Source organism: Pelophylax lessonae, assembly GCF_965119305.1.
Source record: "Pelophylax lessonae genome assembly, chromosome: 1".
Classification (NCBI taxonomy): Eukaryota; Metazoa; Chordata; class Amphibia; order Anura; family Ranidae; genus Pelophylax; species Pelophylax lessonae.
In genome coordinates this window covers 33,681,925-33,700,441 of record NC_138768.1, presented here as the reverse complement: position 1 = coordinate 33,700,441, position 18,517 = coordinate 33,681,925, and the positions used below count along the sequence as shown (strand labels likewise).

Genomic DNA, 18,517 nt, shown 5'->3' with positions numbered 1-18,517 from the left:
CAGTCTGGTTGTTCTGTGCAGGGTGCACCTGCTGGCAGCGCCGGGGATCCGGGAGAGGAGAGACGGGAACTTCTCCGGAGACTCTCCTGTACTTCTCAGTCGGTTCCGCTCCGGACCGGGGGACCCCTGTAATCCCTCTCCGAACCGGGGATCCCTGCAAACCTTCTCCGGACCGGGGATCCCTCCAATCCTTCTCCGGACCGGGGACTCACTTCTGAGCTGCTATGGACTGAGCACCCCTGTACATCTTTAATCAGTCCGGGAGGAGAACCCTAATCCTGCTCTGGGCTGAGCACCACTTTGAAGATTTGGAGGGGTGCTGAGTCCAGAATAATTAATCACTCCAGACCCCGAAATCCTGCACTGCTCCAGACCGAGCACCCCTCTAAATTCTGCTGCACTCCAGACCGAGCACCCCTCTAAATTCTGCTGCACTCCGGACCGAGCACCCCTCTAAATTCAACAGCGCTCCGAACCGAGCACCTCTCCAAATTTGTGCTGCACTCCGGACCGAGCACCTCTCCAAATTCTGCAGCGATCCGGACCCAGCACCCCTCCAAATTCTGCACCCCTCCGGACCGAGCACCCCTCCAAATTTGTGCACCGATTTGGACCGAGCACCCCTCCAAATTCTGCACCGAACTGGACTGAGCACCCCTCCAAATTGTGCAGCGATCCGAACCTAGCACCCCTCCAAATTGTGCAGCGATCCGAACCTAGCACCCCTCCAAATTTGTGCACGGCTCCGGACCGAGCACCCCTCCAAATTGTGCAGCGCTCCGGACCGAGCACCCCTCCAAATTCTGCACCCCTCCGGACCCAGCACCCCTCTAAATTCTGCACCCCTCCGGACCGAGCACCTCTCCAAATTCTGCACCGATCCGGACCGAGCACCCCTCTAAATTCTGCACCCCTCCGGACCAAGCACCTCTCCAAATTCTGCACCGATCCGGACCGAGCACGGAGCACTCCTACAAATTGTGCAGCGCTCCAGACCGAGCACCCCCTCCAAATTCTGCACCTCTTTGGACCAAGCACACCTCTGGACCGAGCACCTCTCCAAATTGTGCACCGACCTGGACCAAGCACCCCTCCAAATTCTGCACCGACCTGGACCAAGCACCCCTCCAAATTCTGCACCTCTCCGGTCCCAGCACCCCTCTAAATTCTGCACTGCTCCGGTCCCAGCACCCCTCTAAATTCTGCACCGCTCCGGTCCCAACACCCCTTCAGTTTCTGCACCTCTCCGGACCGAGCACCCCTCCAAATTCTGGACTGGGCATCCCGCCAAATTCTGCACCGCTCCGGACCGAGCACCCCGCCAAATTCTGCACCTCTCTGGACTGGGCATCCCACCAAATTCTGCACCGCTCCGGACCGAGCACCCCTTTAAATTTTGCACTGCTTTTAAACCAGGCACATCCACTAATCTGGCACCTCTCCGGACTGAGCACCCCTACATCTCCTGCACCGCTGTGGAATAAGCACCCCTCCAAAACATCAACTGCTATGGATTGAGCACCCCACCAAATCCTGCACCATTCCAGGTACTTCACTGTGTCACTTGTCCTGCATACCCACCCCCTGCTGTCACCTGTCCTGCATACCCCCTCACTGTCCCCCATCCTGCACATTGGCTGTCATCTGTCCTGCATACCCCCCCCCCCCCCCTGCTGTCGCCTGTCCTGCACCCACCCCTCCTGCTGTCACCTGCCCTGAACCCTGATTTCACCCCTGTCCTGCACCCACCCCTCCTGCTGTCACCTCTCCTGCACCCCCCCCCCCCTGCTGTGTTACAGTTCTGTGGATGGGCTCTGATAATATACATCTGTCATCCCTTCTAAATCCTCCTGACTTCTTCTATGGACAGACCCTGATAATTCTCCACTCTGATCCCTACCAAATCCTGCACTCCTGTCACCTGTCCAGGACCTCTCCCCTCACACACCCCCCATCCCTTATTACTTGTCCTGCACGCCTCTCCCCCTTATTTCCATGATTTCTTCTATGGGCAGACTCTGATAATTCACCACCCTGATCTCTACTAAATCTTGCACCCCCCCCCCCCCCCCCCATCACTTGTCCTGCAAACTTCCCCCCACCAAGTCACTTGTCCACCTCCCATCATCATCTAGTTTTGCATTCCCTGTCACCTATGCTGCACTCCTCCCCTGACTTCTTTTATGGTTAGGTTCTGATAATTCACCACCCCGATCCCTACCAAATCCTGCACCTCCTGTCTCCTATCCTTCAACTCCCTCTTACCTGTCCTGCACCCCCATCACCTGACCTGCTGTCACCTGTTGTTCTGCCCCCCCCCCCTTACCTGTGCTGCACTTCCTCTGCCTTTACCTCAATTTGTACATGGACCGACTCTGATAAATCTCTTCCCTGATCCCTATCAAATTCTGCGTCCCGCACTGCTCTCTCCTTTACTGCACTCCTCCCCCCCCATCTCCCCTCTTAACCTTCCCCAGTTCCTGCACTCCCTTCGTCTTCCTCCTGTATCCTCTCTCCCAACCCCCTTCCTCTAACCCCTCCAGTTCCTGCACTCCCTCCATCTCCCCACCCCTCTACCCCCTCCAGTTCCTGCACTCCCTCCATCTCCCCCTTGTATCCCCACCCCTCTACTCCCTCCAGTTCCTGCACTCCATTCATCTCCTTCTTATATCCCCACCCCTCTACCCCCCTCCAGTTCCTGCACTCCATTCATCTCCTTCTTACATCCCCACCCCTCTACTCCCTCCAGTTCCTGCGCTCCCTCCATCACCTTCTTATATCCCCACCTCTCTACCCCCTGCAGTTCCTGCACTCCCTCCATCACCTTCTTATATCCCCACCTCTCTACCCCCTGCAGTTCCTGCACTCCCTCCATCACCTTCTTATATCCCCACCTCTCTACCCCCTGCAGTTCCTGCACTCCCTCCATCACCTTCTTATATCCCCACCTCTCTACCCCCCTCCAGTTCCTGCACTCCCTCCATCTCCTTCTTATATCCCCACCCCTTTACCCCCTCCAGTTCCTGCACTCCCTCCATCACCTTCTTATATCCCCACCTCTCTACCCCCTGCAGTTCCTGCACTCCCTCCATCACCTTCTTATATCCCCACCTCTCTACCCCCTGCAGTTCCTGCACTCCCTCCATCACCTTCTTATATCCCCACCTCTCTACCCCCCTCCAGTTCCTGCACTCCCTCCATCTCCTTCTTATATCCCCACCCCTCTACCCCCTGCAGTTCCTGCGCTCCCTCCATCACCTTCTTATATCCCCACCTCTCTACCCCCTGCAGTTCCTGCGCTCCCTCCATCACCTTCTTATATCCCCACCTCTCTACCCCCTGCAGTTCCTGCACTCCCTCCATCACCTTCTTATATCCCCACCTCTCTACCCCCTGCAGTTCCTGCACTCCCTCCATCACCTTCTTATATCCCCACCTCTCTACCCCCTCCAGTTCCTGCACTCCCTCCATCTCCCCCTCGTATCCCCACCTCTCTACCCCCCTCCAGTTCCTGCGCTCCCTCCATCTCCTTCTTATATCCCCACCTCTCTACCCCCCTCCAGTTCCTGCGCTCCCTCCATCTCCTTCTTATATCCCCACTTCTCTACCCCCCTCCAGTTCCTGCACTCCCTCCATCTCCCCCTCGTATCCCCACCTCTCTACCCCCCTCCAGTTCCTGCGCTCCCTCCATCACCTTCTTATATCCCCACCTCTCTACCCCCTGCAGTTCCTGCACTCCCTCCATCACCTTCTTATATCCCCACCTCTCTACCCCCTGCAGTTCCTGCACTCCCTCCATCACCTTCTTATATCCCCACCTCTCTACCCCCCTCCAGTTCCTGCACTCCCTCCATCTCCTTCTTATATCCCCACCCCTTTACCCCCTCCAGTTCCTGCACTCCCTCCATCACCTTCTTATATCCCCACCTCTCTACCCCCTGCAGTTCCTGCACTCCCTCCATCACCTTCTTATATCCCCACCTCTCTACCCCCTGCAGTTCCTGCACTCCCTCCATCACCTTCTTATATCCCCACCTCTCTACCCCCCTCCAGTTCCTGCACTCCCTCCATCTCCTTCTTATATCCCCACCCCTCTACCCCCTGCAGTTCCTGCGCTCCCTCCATCACCTTCTTATATCCCCACCTCTCTACCCCCTGCAGTTCCTGCGCTCCCTCCATCACCTTCTTATATCCCCACCTCTCTACCCCCTGCAGTTCCTGCACTCCCTCCATCACCTTCTTATATCCCCACCTCTCTACCCCCTGCAGTTCCTGCACTCCCTCCATCACCTTCTTATATCCCCACCTCTCTACCCCCTCCAGTTCCTGCACTCCCTCCATCTCCCCCTCGTATCCCCACCTCTCTACCCCCCTCCAGTTCCTGCGCTCCCTCCATCTCCTTCTTATATCCCCACCTCTCTACCCCCCTCCAGTTCCTGCGCTCCCTCCATCTCCTTCTTATATCCCCACTTCTCTACCCCCCTCCAGTTCCTGCACTCCCTCCATCTCCCCCTCGTATCCCCACCTCTCTACCCCCCTCCAGTTCCTGCGCTCCCTCCATCTCCCCCTCGTATCCCCACCTCTCTACCCCCCTCCAGTTCCTGCGCTCCCTCGATCTCCTTCTTATATCCCCACCTCTCTACCCCCCTCCAGTTCCTGCGCTCCCTCCATCTCCTTCTTATATCCCCACCTCTCTACCCCCCTCCAGTTCCTGCACTCCCTCCATCTCCCCCTCGTATCCCCACCTCTCTACCCCCCTCCAGTTCCTGCGCTCCCTCCATCTCCCCCTCGTATCCCCACCTCTCTACCCCCCTCCAGTTCCTGCGCTCCCTCCATCTCCCCCTCGTATCCCCACCTCTCTACCCCCCTCCAGTTCCTGCGCTCCCTCCATCTCCTTCTTATATCCCCACCTCTCTACCCCCCTCCAGTTCCTGCGCTCCCTCCATCTCCTTCTTATATCTCCACCCCTTTACCCCCCTCCAGTTCCTGCTCTCCCCTTTTTTTCCCACCCCCCCTACACTCTTCAGTTCCTGGCACTCCTTCCATCACCTTCTTATATCCCCACCCCTCTACCCCCTCCAGTTCCTGCACTCCATTCATCTCCTTCTTACATCCCCACCCCTCTACCCCCTCCAGTTCCTGCACTCCCTCGATCTCCCCCTCGTATCCCCACCCCTCTACCCCCTCCAGTTCCTGCGCTCCCTCCATCTCCTTTTTATATCCCCACCCCTTTACCCCCCTCCAGTTCCTGCTCTCCCCTTGTTTTCCCACCCCCCCTACACCCTTCAGTTCCTGGCACTCCTTCCATCTCCTCCCTGTGTCCTGACCCTCTCCCCCACCACCTCTACTGATATCCCTTTACTTTACTGACCTGTATGTTCCCCTCTTTCTCCTCTAGTGCCCATCAGCTGTCATCTTGGTTACATAGGTCTGGTCCTTATACTACACCCCCCCCCCCTTCCTCCTCTAATAATATTATTATTCACCTGACACCCCTGTTTCCCTGTGCCCTTCCTCTGTATGGACCGTTTACTTTTATCTACTTCTGTATTTCACCTTTTCTCCTTTATGTCATTGCACCCCTTTATTCATTTTGGTTACAAAAGTCCCTTTTTTTTTTTTTTATTTTTTTTTGCTGATTTCATTCTTAATTCTTATTCTTCTATCATATATGGGACACCCCAGCATCCCACCTCTTTGTGGACCCCCATACTTTTCTTATGATGCCCATCACCTGTTATCTCTCTTTATCTGTGTTTACCCCAATTACAGATCATCTTACCCCTACTGATCCTACCAATGGTCATCAGCTTTCACCTTGGTTATGTAAGACCCGTGTCCTCCTCTGTATGGACCCCTGTACTTCCTCTGTACGGACCCCTGTACTTCTTCTACTGATACCCCGTGTCCCTCCTCTGTATGGACCCCTGTACTTCCTCTACTGATACCCCCGTGTCCCTCCTCTGTACGGACCTCCATACTTCCTCTACTGATACCCCGTGTGTCCCTCCTCTGTACGGACCCCCGTACTTCCTCTACTGATACCCCGTGTCCCTCCTCTGTACGGACCTCCATACTTCCTCTACTGATACCCCGTGTCCCTCCTCTGCACGGACCCCCCGTACTTCCTCTACTGATACCCCCTATGTCCCTCCTCTGTATGGACCCCCGTACTTCCTCTACTGATACCCCCGTGTCCCTCCTCTGTACGGACCTCCATACTTCCTCTACTGATACCCTGTGTCCCTCCTCTGTATGGACCCCCGTACTTCCTCTACTGATACCCCTGTGTCCCTCCTCTGTATGGACCCCCATACTTCCTCTACTGATACCCCCGTGTCCCTCCTCTGTACGGACCTCCATACTTCCTCTACTGATACCCCGTGTCCCTCCTCTGCACGGACCCCCCGTACTTCCTCTACTGATACCCCCTATGTCCCTCCTCTGTATGGACCCCCATACTTCCTCTACTGGTACTCCTGTGTCCCTTCCCTGTACGGACCCCCGTACTTCCTCTACTGATACCCCCGTGTCTCTCCTCTGTACGGACCCCCATACTTCCTCTACTGACACCCCTGTGTCCCTCCTCTGTACGGACCCCCATACTTCCTCTACTGACACCCCTGTGTCCCTCCTCTGTACGGACCCCGTACTTCTACTGACACCCCTGTGTCCCTCCTCTGTACGGACCCCCATACTTCCTCTACTGACACCCCTGTGTCCCTCCTCTGTACGAACCCCTGTACTTCCTCTACTGATACCCCCTGTGTCCCTCCTCTGTACGGACCCCTGTACTTCCTCTACTGATACCCCCGTGTCCCTCTTCTGTTCAGGTCCCCTTCCATCCTTCTCTGTGTCTCATTTTTACCAGGAATTTCTTCACCCACAGCCCATTCATTCATTATCCTCGCTCTCTTCTATATTTTCCCCATACTCCTCTCCTCTCATACTTCTGGCTTTATAATAACCCCTTCCTTACCTTCTGCAGTCACTGCACTCTTCTCTGCTGATTCACAATGCTGCTGATCACTGCCATTCATCATTATTCCTCCCCCCTTCCATTCACCTTTATTAGAAGATAATATAATATTCCATTGTCCGCTTCTTCGTATACTCCTCCACCCCCACCATCATCTCACTCTTCATCAGACCTGCTGTCTTTTTATTCTTTCATACTTTTTCAGAAGTTGTTCTCCTCTGTGTGTTCCTCGGTCACCCCTCACTTCTCTTTTATTATTGACTGTGACATTGTGAGAGCTAATCCTCCTGCAGTCTGTCCACTTTTATTTACCCTCCTTTTCTCCCCCCCCTTTCCCCCTCCTCTTCCCCCCTCCTCTTCCTCTTTCCCCCCCTCTCTTCCCCCCTCTCTTCCCCCCTCTCTTCCCCCTCTCTTCCCCCCTCTCTTCCCCCTCTCTTCCCCCCCCCCTCTCTCTTCCTCTCTTCCCCCCCCCTCTCTTCCTCTCTTCCCCCCCCCCTCTCTCCCTCTCTCCCCCCCTCTCTTCCTCTCTCCCCCCTCTCTCTCTCCCCCCCCCCTCTCATCCTCTCTCCCCCCCTCTCTTCCTCTCTCCCCCCCCTCTCTTCCTCTCATCCCCCCCCTCTCTTCCTCTCTCCCCCCCCTCCTCTTCCTCTCTCCCCACCCTCTCTTCCTCTCTTCCCCCCCCCCTCTCTTCCTCTCTTCCCCCCCCCTCTCTTCCTCTCTTTCCCCCCCCCCTCTCTTCCTCTCTTTCCCCCCCCCCTCTCTTCCTCTCTTTCCCCCCCCCCTCTCTTCCTCTCTTTCCCCCCCCCTCTCTTCCTCTCTTTCCCCCCCCCCCTCTCTTCCTCTCTTTCCCCCCCCCCCTCTCTTCCTCTCTTTCCCCCCCCCCCTCTCTTCCTCTCTTTCCCCCCCCCTCTCTTCCTCTCTTTCCCCCCCCCTCTCTTCCTCTCTTTCCCCCCCCCCCCTCTCTTCCTCTCTTCCCCCCCCCCCCCCCTCTCTTCCTCTCTTTCCCCCCCCCCTCTCTTCCTCTCTTTCCCCCCCCCCCCCTCTCTTCCTCTCTTTCCCCCCCCCCCCCTCTCTTCCTCTCTTTCCCCCCCCCCCCTCTCTTCCTCTCTTTCCCCCCCCCCCCTCTCTTCCTCTCTTTCCCCCCCCCCCCCTCTCTTCCTCTCTTTCCCCCCCCCCCCTCTCTTCCTCTCTTTCCCCCCCCCCCTCTCTTCCTCTCTTTCCCCCCCCCCCTCTCTTCCTCTCTTTCCCCCCCCCCCCCCTCTCTTCCTCTCTTTCCCCCCCCCCTCTCTTCCTCTCTTTCCCCCCCCCTCTCTTCCTCTCTTTCCCCCCCCCTCTCTTCCTCTCTTTCCCCCCCCCCTCTCTTCCTCTCTTTCCCCCCCCCCTCTCTTCCTCTCTTTCCCCCCCCCTCTCTTCTTTCCCCCCCCCCTCTCTTCTTTCCCCTTCCTCTTTCACTTTCCTCTTTCACTTTCCCCTCTTACCCATCTCTGCTCTCTATCCGCTCAACTCTAGTTCCTCTCTGCTCTACCTTCTGCCCCCTCCCTTGTTCTCCCCGCTTCGTTCTAGTTTCTCTCTGCTGTCCTGTCCCTGTCCCCCCCCCCCCCTCCTGCACCCCCCGCTCAGTTCTTGTTCCTCTTCTACACCCCCCCCCCTGCTCTGCTCTCCCTGCTCAGTTCTCGTTCCTCTCTGCCCCCCCCCCTTTTGCTCCCTCCACTAAGCTCTTGTTCCCCTCTGCTCCCCCCACTCAGTACTCTTTCTTCTCTTCTCTTCTCTCTGCCCCCCCCCCCTTTGCTCTCCACACTTAGTTTTCATTCCTCTCTGCTCTGCTCTCCCCGCTCAGTTCTTGTTCCTCTCTGCCCCCCTCCTCTTTGCTCTCCTCTTCTCTGCTTTCCCTTTTCAGCACTCATTGCTCTCTGCTCTCCTCTTCTCTCAGTTCTCATTACTCTCTGCCCCCCCACCACCCCCACTTTGATCTACTTATCTCTGCTCTCCTCCTCCTCTGTGTTCTGCGGTTTTTTTTTTCACTCTCCTCCTTTCCTCCTTTCTGCTCTCCCTCTCCCACTTTCTGTAACTCTGCTTGTAGTATCATGCGCTCAGCCTTTCTGTAACTTGGGGGTACTTCCAGCTATTAATCCCAATTTTATTCTTCCTCAGGACTACCCTATTCACCTAATGCCCCCCCGCCGAGTGACCCCCCCCAGACGGAGGCCATGTCTCTCCTGTGTGTTCGAGGTGAGTGCCGGTAATATTGGCGTCTTCCTTCTTGCTGGGAAGGACTTCCAGTGCTCGGGTTTATTTCAGTGTATCTGTGCCCAACGTTGGGTGATGCCCGTCTGCTGAGGAGGATCTCAGTGATGCTTTTCATGGAATTTTGTATGAGAGGGCGAAAAAAATAAAAAAGTCATTTTCTGACATGCTTTGGTAAATACTGGTTGCCTGGCTGTCTCTGGATTGAATAATTTTAGTGGCTGACCCAGAACAATTGCTTGAACAGCAGCCAGTGAAACTGCATTTTCAGCAGCAGAAGTCATCCTTGGCAGCCTTTCAAAATGGGTTCTATAACCTCCCCTATAAATCTATAGGCTGCAATTGTGGACCTCTCCTTCTGAAAATGCAAGTTTCCTGGCTGTCACGGTTAACTTATGACTTCAATGCTTTGATTTTCTGATCTGGCTCAGTGTAGATGAGACATGTTTGCCTTTCCTGACTTCACTTGCTGCATGCTTGTTTGTAGATCAGCGATTCCAAAGAATTTAAATGATTTCTCTAGTCCTGCATAAATAAATTCTTGGCATCACAATGTACAGGAAGAAGCATTTCCCCCCCCCCCCTTCCTCTTCCTCCCCCCCCTCTCTTCCTCTTCCTCCCCCCCTCCTCTCTTCCTTCCCCCCCCCTCTCTTCTCTCTCCTCCCCCTCCCCTCTCTTCCTCTTCCTCCTCCTCCTCCTCCTCCCCTCCCTCTCTTCCTCCTCCTCCTCCCCTCCCTCTCTTCCTCTTCCCTCCTCCTCCTCCCCCTCCCCCTCCCTCTCTTCCTCTTCCTCCTCCTCCTCCCCCTCCCTCTCTTCCTCTTCCTCCTCCTCCTCCCCTCCCTCTCTTCCTCTTCCTCCTCCTCCTCCCCCCCCTCTTTCCTCTTCCTCCTCCTCCTCCCCCCCCCTCTCTTCCTCTTCCTCCTCCTCCCCCCCCTCTCTTCCTCTTCCTCCTCCTCCCCCCCTCTCTTCCTCTTCCTCCTCCTCCTCCCCCCCTCCTTCCTCTTCCTCCTCCTCCTCCCCCCCTCTCTTCCTCTTCCTCTTCCCCCCCCTCTCTTCCTCTTCCTCCTCCTCCCCCCTCTCTTCCTCTTCCTCCTCCTCCCCCCCCCTCTCTTCCTCCTCCTCCCCCCCCTCTCTTCCTCTTCCTCCTCCTCCTCTCCCCCCCTCTCTTCCTCTTCCTCCTCCTCCCCCCCCTCTCTTCCTCTTCCTCCTCCTCCCCCCCTCTCTTCCTCTTCCTCCTCCTCCCCCCCCCTCTCTTCCTCCTCCTCCCCCCCTCTCTTCCTCTTCCTCCTCCTCCTCCCCCCCTCTCTTCCTCTTCCTCCTCCTCCCCCCCCCCTCTTCCTCTTCCTTCTCTTCCTCTTCCTCCCCTCCCCCCTCTCTTCCTCTTCCTCCCCTCCCCCCCCTCTCTTCTCTTCCTCCCCTCCCCTCCTCTCTTCCTCTTCCTCCCCTCCCCCCCTCTCTTCCTCTTCCTCCTCTCCCCCCTCTCTTCCTCTTCCTCCCCTCCCCCCTCTCTTCCTCTTCCTCCTCTCCCCCCTCTCTTCCTCTTCCCTCCTCTCCCCCCTCTCTTCCTCTTCCTCCTCTCCCCCCTCTCTTCCTCTTCCTCCTCTCCCCCCTCTCATCCTCCCTCCCCCCCCCCCTCTCTTCTCAGTGATGAGACTAGACGTAACTTTGTAGCAAGTCTGTGTCAGTCCTTTGTGAACACAGACACCAGGATTTACACCTCAATCTCAGTCCAGGAAGTAGATGGCGACCCTGAATGATGCCTGAACAAAGATGGCGCCGTCCTGGAGAGAAAAGCAGGTGGATGCATTGTCAAGGGGATATCTGATGCTGGGAGAAGGAGCCGGGACAGTTAGCGTTTGGAAAAGGAATGTCAGCAATGGCAAACTCTCACATAAAATATGCTGAGTCCGTTTGCTGCGAGCTGTGTGACCGCATTTTTTGACTTAAAAGAAAATATGTGGCTGTGTCATTGCGAGGATGTCTGCGGGGTGACGTTTCTTTGTTGATGTGCTTGTTTTGGGTGCGGAGTTCCCTTCTCTCTTGGGCTGCGAGGTTTATTGGACAGCCTAAGAATTGGGCGGCAGCGCAGTAGATTGATCTGCGTCTCTTCAGTTGCAGAATGCTGTATGCTGGCCGGGAGGTAAATGACAATCCGATCATTTTATCCGGTCCACCCGCCGCCTCATTACACATCATTGATTCCGCACTCTGTAGGGTTCAATAGTAGAGAGCGGAGTCAGTCCACCCAGAAGGGATATTTTACTTATAACTCAGTCTGGCAAGTCAGCCCCGGCTTCTTGTATGTTCTGATGGTCCCAAAGCGAGCTCTTCTGACCTTAGTTAGACCACCTTTGTTTGTCTTCTCTTTAAAAGGCTTCCTGTCTGTATCAGTATACCTAGTGTGCCCTTAACCACTTAAGCCCCGGAGGATTTGGCTGCTAAACGACCAGAGGGCATTTTGCGATTCGGCACTGCGTGACTTTAACGGACAATTGCGCGGTCGTGCGACGCTGTACCGAAACGAATTTGGCGTCCTTTTTTTCCCACAAACAGAGCTTTCTTTTGGTGGTATTTGATCACCTGTGCGATTTTTTGATCACGCGCTATAAACAAAAAAAGAGCGTAAATTTTGCAAAAATAGCAATATTTTTCCCTTTTTTTTATATGAAATTCCCCCAAAAAAAAATGTAAAAATCAAAATTTTTTAATATTTTCGGCCAATTTGTTTTATGCTACCTATGTTTGGTAAAAAAAATCGCAAAAAGCGTATTTTGATTGGTTTGCGCAAAAGTTATTGCGTTTACTAACAAAGGGAAAGATTTTTGTCATTTTTGTTGTTTTTTTTTTTAACGCGTAATGGCGGCGATCTGCGATTTTTTTTGCGGTACTGCGACATTGCGGCGGACAGATCGGACCCTTGACTGACATTTTTGACACTTTTGGGGTTACCAGTGACATTTCTACAGTAATCAGTGCTATACATATGCACTGTTACTGTAAAAATGCACTGGTAGTGAAGGGGTTAACTTTATTTGAGAGGGAGGGGCTGTGTGTGTCCCTAGGGGCGTGATTCTAACTGTGATTGGCTGTGGCTTCAACTGTATGAGGAGTGATCAATGGATCTACATAGTAGATCCATGTGATCAGCTCTCATACAGAGAGGAGAATGACAGGCAGCTTGTTTACACAAGCTGCCTGACTTTCTCCCTCTCCCCCGCCGATCGCAGAGTGGCCGGCGGCGATCGGGTCCGCCGGTCACGCGCGCGGGGGGGTCCGTGACCACGCGGGAGCGGGAGCGCGCCTCCGGCGGCGCGCGCTCGCTCCCTAAACCCTCACAGGCGAGCGACGTAGACCTACGTCACTTTGCCTGTGAGGGGCTGACCGCCCACGTAGATAGTCGTGCGGCGGTCGGCAAGTGGTTAAAGAACCCCTCATAATGGGCACAGCAGGTGTACAGACCCGGGAACTTAGCACAGGGATGGTGAGAACCCCTCATAATGGGCACAGCAGGTATACAGACCTGGGAACTCAGCACAGGGATTGTGGGAACCCCTCATAATGGGCACAGCAGGTGTACAGACCCGGGAACTCAGCACAGGGATGGTGGGAACCCCTCATAATGGGCACAGCAGGTGTACAGACCCGGGAACTTAGCACAGGAATGGAGGGAACCCCTCCTAATGGGCACAGCAGGTGTACAGACCCGGGAACTTAGCACAGGGATGGTGGGAACCCCTCATAATGGGCACAGCAGGTGTACAGACCTGGGGGACTCAGCACAGGGATGGTGGGAACCCCTCATAATGGGCACAGCAGAGGTACAGACCTGGGAACTTTGCACAGGGATGGTGGGAACCCCTCATAATGGGCACAGCAGGTGTACAGACCTGGGAACTCAGCACAGGGGTGGTGGGAACCCCTCATAATGGACATGGCCATGTGTACAGTCCCGGGAGCTCACAAATGGTCGTTGAGAGAGGAGAGAAGCTGGCAGGTGGTATAAAACTTCAGCAGCTACTAAAGACCTAAATATCAGATTTTGTGGAGTGACCCTTTAGGGCAGGGTTCTCCAAACTATGGCCCTCCAGTTGTTCAGGAACTACAATTCCCATCATGCCTAGTCATGTCTGTAAATGTCAGAGTTTTACAATGCCTCATGGGATGTGTAGTTCCAGAACAGCTGGAGGGCCGTAGTCTGAGGATCCCTGCTTTAGGGGAATTTGTCATCAAGCAAAATATTGTGAGAAGCCTCTGAAGGAAGCTGCTGAGTCTTGGGCTTTATAATTGTTGTGGGGTGGTAAGTCAGTAGAACTCCGGGGGGGCTCTGAATAGATTTTTGTTCCTGGGATCTGAGCGCACTGTGTTGTCCTTTCTGGGGGGAATTGGTCTTGTCGTTTCCTTCCAGTCCCGCTCTGTAGGTGCACCACGTCTGTCCCCGGAGATATGGCCGTTCCCCGCTATCTATGCTGTAAATAGATGGTGATTATTGTAATTACCGGTATTGTTGGAGTGGCAGTGTGCCGACCCATATAGAACACAAACTTCTCCAATCCTAATGAATCTCCACAGCAACTTGGTTCTTTCCCAGAGATTCGCATTTATTGGATTCCAGAACAGATGACGGGCAAATAATACAATGATCAGAAGCCTTCCAAATTCCCAGTCCTCTGTTATAGCCAGCATAGAGGCTCTGCAGCCATCCAGCATGTACGGTACTGTGCAAAAGTTTTAGGCAGGTGTGAAGAAATGCTGTAAATGAAGAATACTTTCAGAAATAGAATTGTTAATAGTTTATTTTTATCCTTTATCAAAATGTAAAGCAAATGAACAGAGGCAAATCATTAGTAAGACCTCGTCTGGAATATGCAGTTCAGTTTTGGGCACCAGTTCCTAAAAAGGATATCGGGGAACTGGAGAAAGTGCAGAGAAGGGCAACCAAACTGATAAGAGGTATGGAGGAGCTCAGCTATGAGGAAAAATTAGAGGAACTGAGATTATTCTCTCTTGAGAAGAGGAGATTAAGGGGGGGGGGGGGGGGGATAGGATCAACATGTATAAATACATAAGGGGTCCATATAGTGAACTTGGTGTTGAGTTGTTCACTTTAAGGTCAACACAGAGGACAAGGGGAGCACTTTTTACGTCTAGAGGAAAAGAGATTTCGTCTCCAAATACGGAAAGGTTTCTTCACTGTAAGAGCTGTGAAAATGTGGAATAGACTCCCTCCAGAGGTGGTTCTGGACAGCTCACTATATTGCTTTAACCACTTACCGCATACTGACGTACGTCGGCAGACTTTGCGGGGTTATACCGGGATTATGCCTCTAGCTAGAGACATCATCCCGGTACCGTGGTTTGAAGCCGACGGTCGGCTTTCCGTCGGTAACGACCAATGCGGCTCGCGAGCCGCTCGATCATTACCCGGGTGAGCTGGAGGGGATGTCCCCCCCCCCCCCCCCCGCCGCCTTCTGTGGCTTTGCTCGGGGCTCCCGAGCACCCAGCCGGCACGTCCACCGGCTGGATGGAGTCCCGATGAATGCTGGAAATGGCATCGATCGGGTCTCCGATGACGTAACCCGGAGGCGGCGTCCATGACGTCACTTCCGGGTTACTGTGCTGCAAAAGGCGGCAGATTTAAAAAACGGCTGTATGCAAAAATGCCGTTTTCGGCGTTTTGCATACATGGAAGTGTAGTGGAGGGGTCTTGGGTCTTTTAGACCCTCGATCCCTCCATAAAGTGTACCTGTCACTACATATTGGTGTCACAAGGGATGTTTACATTGCTTGTGACAGCAATAAAAGTGATCAGATTTTTTTTTTTTTTTTTTGGTTGAGCCAGATGGACTTGTGTCTTTTTTCAACCTAAATAGCTATGTAGAATAGAAATCCAAATCAAATCAATATTTGGTGTGACCACCCTTTGCCTCTAAACCAGCATCCATTCTTCTGGGAACACTTACACACAATTTTTGAAGGAACTCGGCAGGTAGGTTGCTCCAAACATCTTGGAGAACTAAGCACAGATCTTCTGTGGATGTTGGCTGCCTCAAATCCTTCTGTCTCTTGATGTAATCCCCATGATGGTGAGATCAGGGCCCTATGGGGGCCAAACCATTGCTTCCAGGACTCCTTGTTCCTCTTTAACCCTGATATATTTATTCTGTTGTAGACATTGGCTATATGTTTGGGGTCGTTGTCCTGCCCCAAAATACATTTTGGGTCAATCTCGCGCCTCCCTGATAGTACGGCATGGTGGATAAGTATCTGCCTGGATTTCTCAGCATTCAGGACACCATTGATCCTGACAAAGTCTCCAACTTAATTTGCAGAAATGCAGGCTTCCAAACATGCAAGGAACCTCCACCATGCTTCACTGTTGGCTGAAAACACTCATTGTACCGCTCCCCAGCCCTTCCCCAACAAACTTCCTAATACTACAGCCAAATATTTAATTGTGATTCATCAGTCCAGAGCACCTACTGCCATTTTTCTGCACCCCAGGTCCTAGGATTTCCTGCATAGTTGAGGCGCTTAGCCTTGTTTCCATATAGGAGGTTTGGCCTTTTGGCCACAATTCCATGAAGACCACTTCTGGCCAGCAGGGCCATCTTTAGCACAGGGCAAAAAGGGCAGCTGCCCCGGGCCCAGTCATTGTTGTGGGGCCCAAAGCAGCTGCCCCTTGAGCCCGCTCGGCCTGCAAATAGTTGGTAAGTGAATTTGGGTGAGCCAAAGAAAATGCTTGCCCAGGGTCCATTCAAGGTTAAAGATGGCCCTGCTGGCCAGACTTCTCCGGGCAGCAGATGAGTGTACACGGGTCCCACTGGTCTCAACTAGTTCTGTGCTGATGGCACTAGTGATCGACCGATCTAGTTTTTTCAGGTCCAAAACTGATTTTCCGGCCACCCTTCAGGCCAATAGCCGATATTAGGTGCCGATATTGTGCAAATTTAATTTTTTTTATTTTTACACTGTCCTTTTTTATTTAATTTTTTTATCACTTTTTTTATTGCCATCACAAGGAATGTAACTATCCCTTGTGACAGTAATAGGCAGTGACAGGTACTCTTTATTGAGGGATCGGGGGTCTAAAAGACCCCAAACCCCCTCCTCTGCACTTAATGATTGTAAAGTTTTGTGGTGTTGTGTGTGTTTTTGTTATTTTTATTTTTTTTTATTGATAAATAACAACCATGGTATTCTTAGTCCCTGTTCACACTGGGGCGACCTGGTCGCCTCACAGGTCGCTGTAGGTCGCCTCCCATAGGGAAGCTGCGGACCCGTTCTAATAGGAGCGACACAAGTCGCTCCGACTTAGAAAAAGTGTCCGGAGCTTCTTTGGGGCGACCAGGAGGCGACCGCCATAGACTTCAATGTTATGAAGTCTGTGGCGGCCGCTCCGAGGTCGCGGCGCGAAGTAGCGTCGCCCCCCTATGTGAACGGGGCCTTAGTCTAATGCCTCGTACACACGCATCGATTATTGGCCGGGAATTTTCGGCCAACGTCCGATCGGCCGATTTTCGGCTTGTTAGTATGATGCTTTCGACTACCGACTCCGACTTTTCAGCCAAATAAATAAAATCTGGTGTGCAGGCTGTAAAATTTTTGTTGGCCGTCAACAGAACGGCCGATTTTGTTCTTCAGTCAGTACAGATTTCGGCAGACAAAAATCTGATGAGCAAGACTGGGCATGCTCAGAGAAGAAAAAACACACGGAAAGTAAACCAGAACATGACATCACTTCAGAAGTTGGTTTTTGTTGGCCGAGAAAATTCGTGTGCAGTCTAGAGCACATTCCAACCAACAAAATACAACTGTGGACAAAAGTCAGACGATCGGTCGGCCGATAATCGTTGCGTGTGTACGAGGCATTACTTTCTCTGTGTAGTTGGTTTTGTACAGAGCAGCCTGGATCCTCTTCTTCTCGGGTCCCTTGTTGCTGCTCCTGGCCCCTCCCTCCTATCGAGTGCCCCCACAGCAAGCAGCTTGCTATGGGGGCAGCCGAGCTGCCAGCTCCATGTGTCCATTCAGACACAGCGCTGCAGTTTGGCCCCACCCCCTCTCTCTCCTGATTGGCTAACTTGACTTTGACAGCCGCGGGAGCCAGTGGCGCGTCGGCTGTGTCCCAGGTGGGGGAGTCCCTGGCGGCTGAGGGACTCGTGGACATCGCTGTATAGAGAGGGACCTCAGGTAAGCATTATGGGGGTGCTGGGGGAGCTGCTACACACAGAAAGTTTTTTATCCTAATGCAAAGAATGTATTAACATAAAAAACCTTCTGACTTTACAACTCATTTTTAAAAGCATTTAAAACGCCAAATTTGGCTTTTTTGTATACTGTCCTTCTTTTTTTTTTTTTTTCTTTTCTTTTCTTATATCTGGCGCCTTCTAAGGCTTCAGTAGCCAGAAGTGATGTCATGACATCACTTCCGGGTTACCCCATTGGAGACCCGATCAGAGCCATTTAAGGGATTTGTTCAGGTCTTTGGCCGGCCGGTCGATCAGGCCTCCCGGTGGGACAGGAGACCCGGGCAGAGCGGCGGAAGGCGACGGGAGGGGGGGGGCGTCCCCCCCCAACGGCTTGTAATAACAGCTGCATAGCCACATCCATTATTACAAGAAAGCCGACCATCCGCTCTACAAAATGGTACTGGGTTGATGTCTAGCTGCAGGTACAACCACTTGAAGCAATATGGGCAAGTTTATGGCCGATACTCCAAAAAAAAGTGATAATTTGCTCCACCGATAATCGCTCGATCCCTAGATGGCACTGCTGGACATCCTCCAATGTGGAAGGAAAGTACGTATGATGTGGCTTTCATCTGCTGCATTAAGCACCTGGTAATGTGTATGATCTTCTAGACCGGTGTTCCGTGAAAAATCCATACCCGTGAGAAAACCATACCCTCGTCACTTCCGGTTCCGCTACGGAGGGTATGGATTTCTCACGGTAGTTAAACTTGCGGCGCTTACATTAAAACAGCTCATCTGAAACGTAAATCATCTCCGCTCTTCGCCCTGTCACTGCCCTCATCTCCGGTAATAAATATAAAAGCGGCGGCGGGTGTATGTGATGTAAATGTGACGGCGATCGCGGCTCCGTGATCCGCTTTTATATTTATTACCGGAGATGAGGGCAGTGACAGGGCGAAGAGCGGAGATGATTTACGTTTCAGATGAGCTGTTTTAATGTAAGCGCCGCAAGTTTTACATTAGACACAGTGCCGTGAGAATTTCATGCCCACCGAGCATGCGCACTTGTCTAATTCTTTAATGTTCAATCACGTATCCGGGGCTC

General features: G+C 53.2%; 1 protein-coding gene across 1 annotated transcript in view; it reads left to right on the top strand.

Annotated features, from left to right (window-relative positions):
• The first annotated feature begins 9,178 nt into the window (after nt 1-9,178).
• The window catches only part of UNC13B (unc-13 homolog B), a 703,803-nt gene continuing 694,464 nt past the window's right edge, over nt 9,179-18,517 (top strand). Inside the window, exon 1 of the mRNA XM_082256386.1 lies at nt 9,179-9,208. Coding sequence (XP_082112512.1) covers nt 9,187-9,208 — 22 coding nt within the window. The 5' untranslated portion in view covers nt 9,179-9,186. The remainder of the gene's footprint in view (nt 9,209-18,517) is intronic.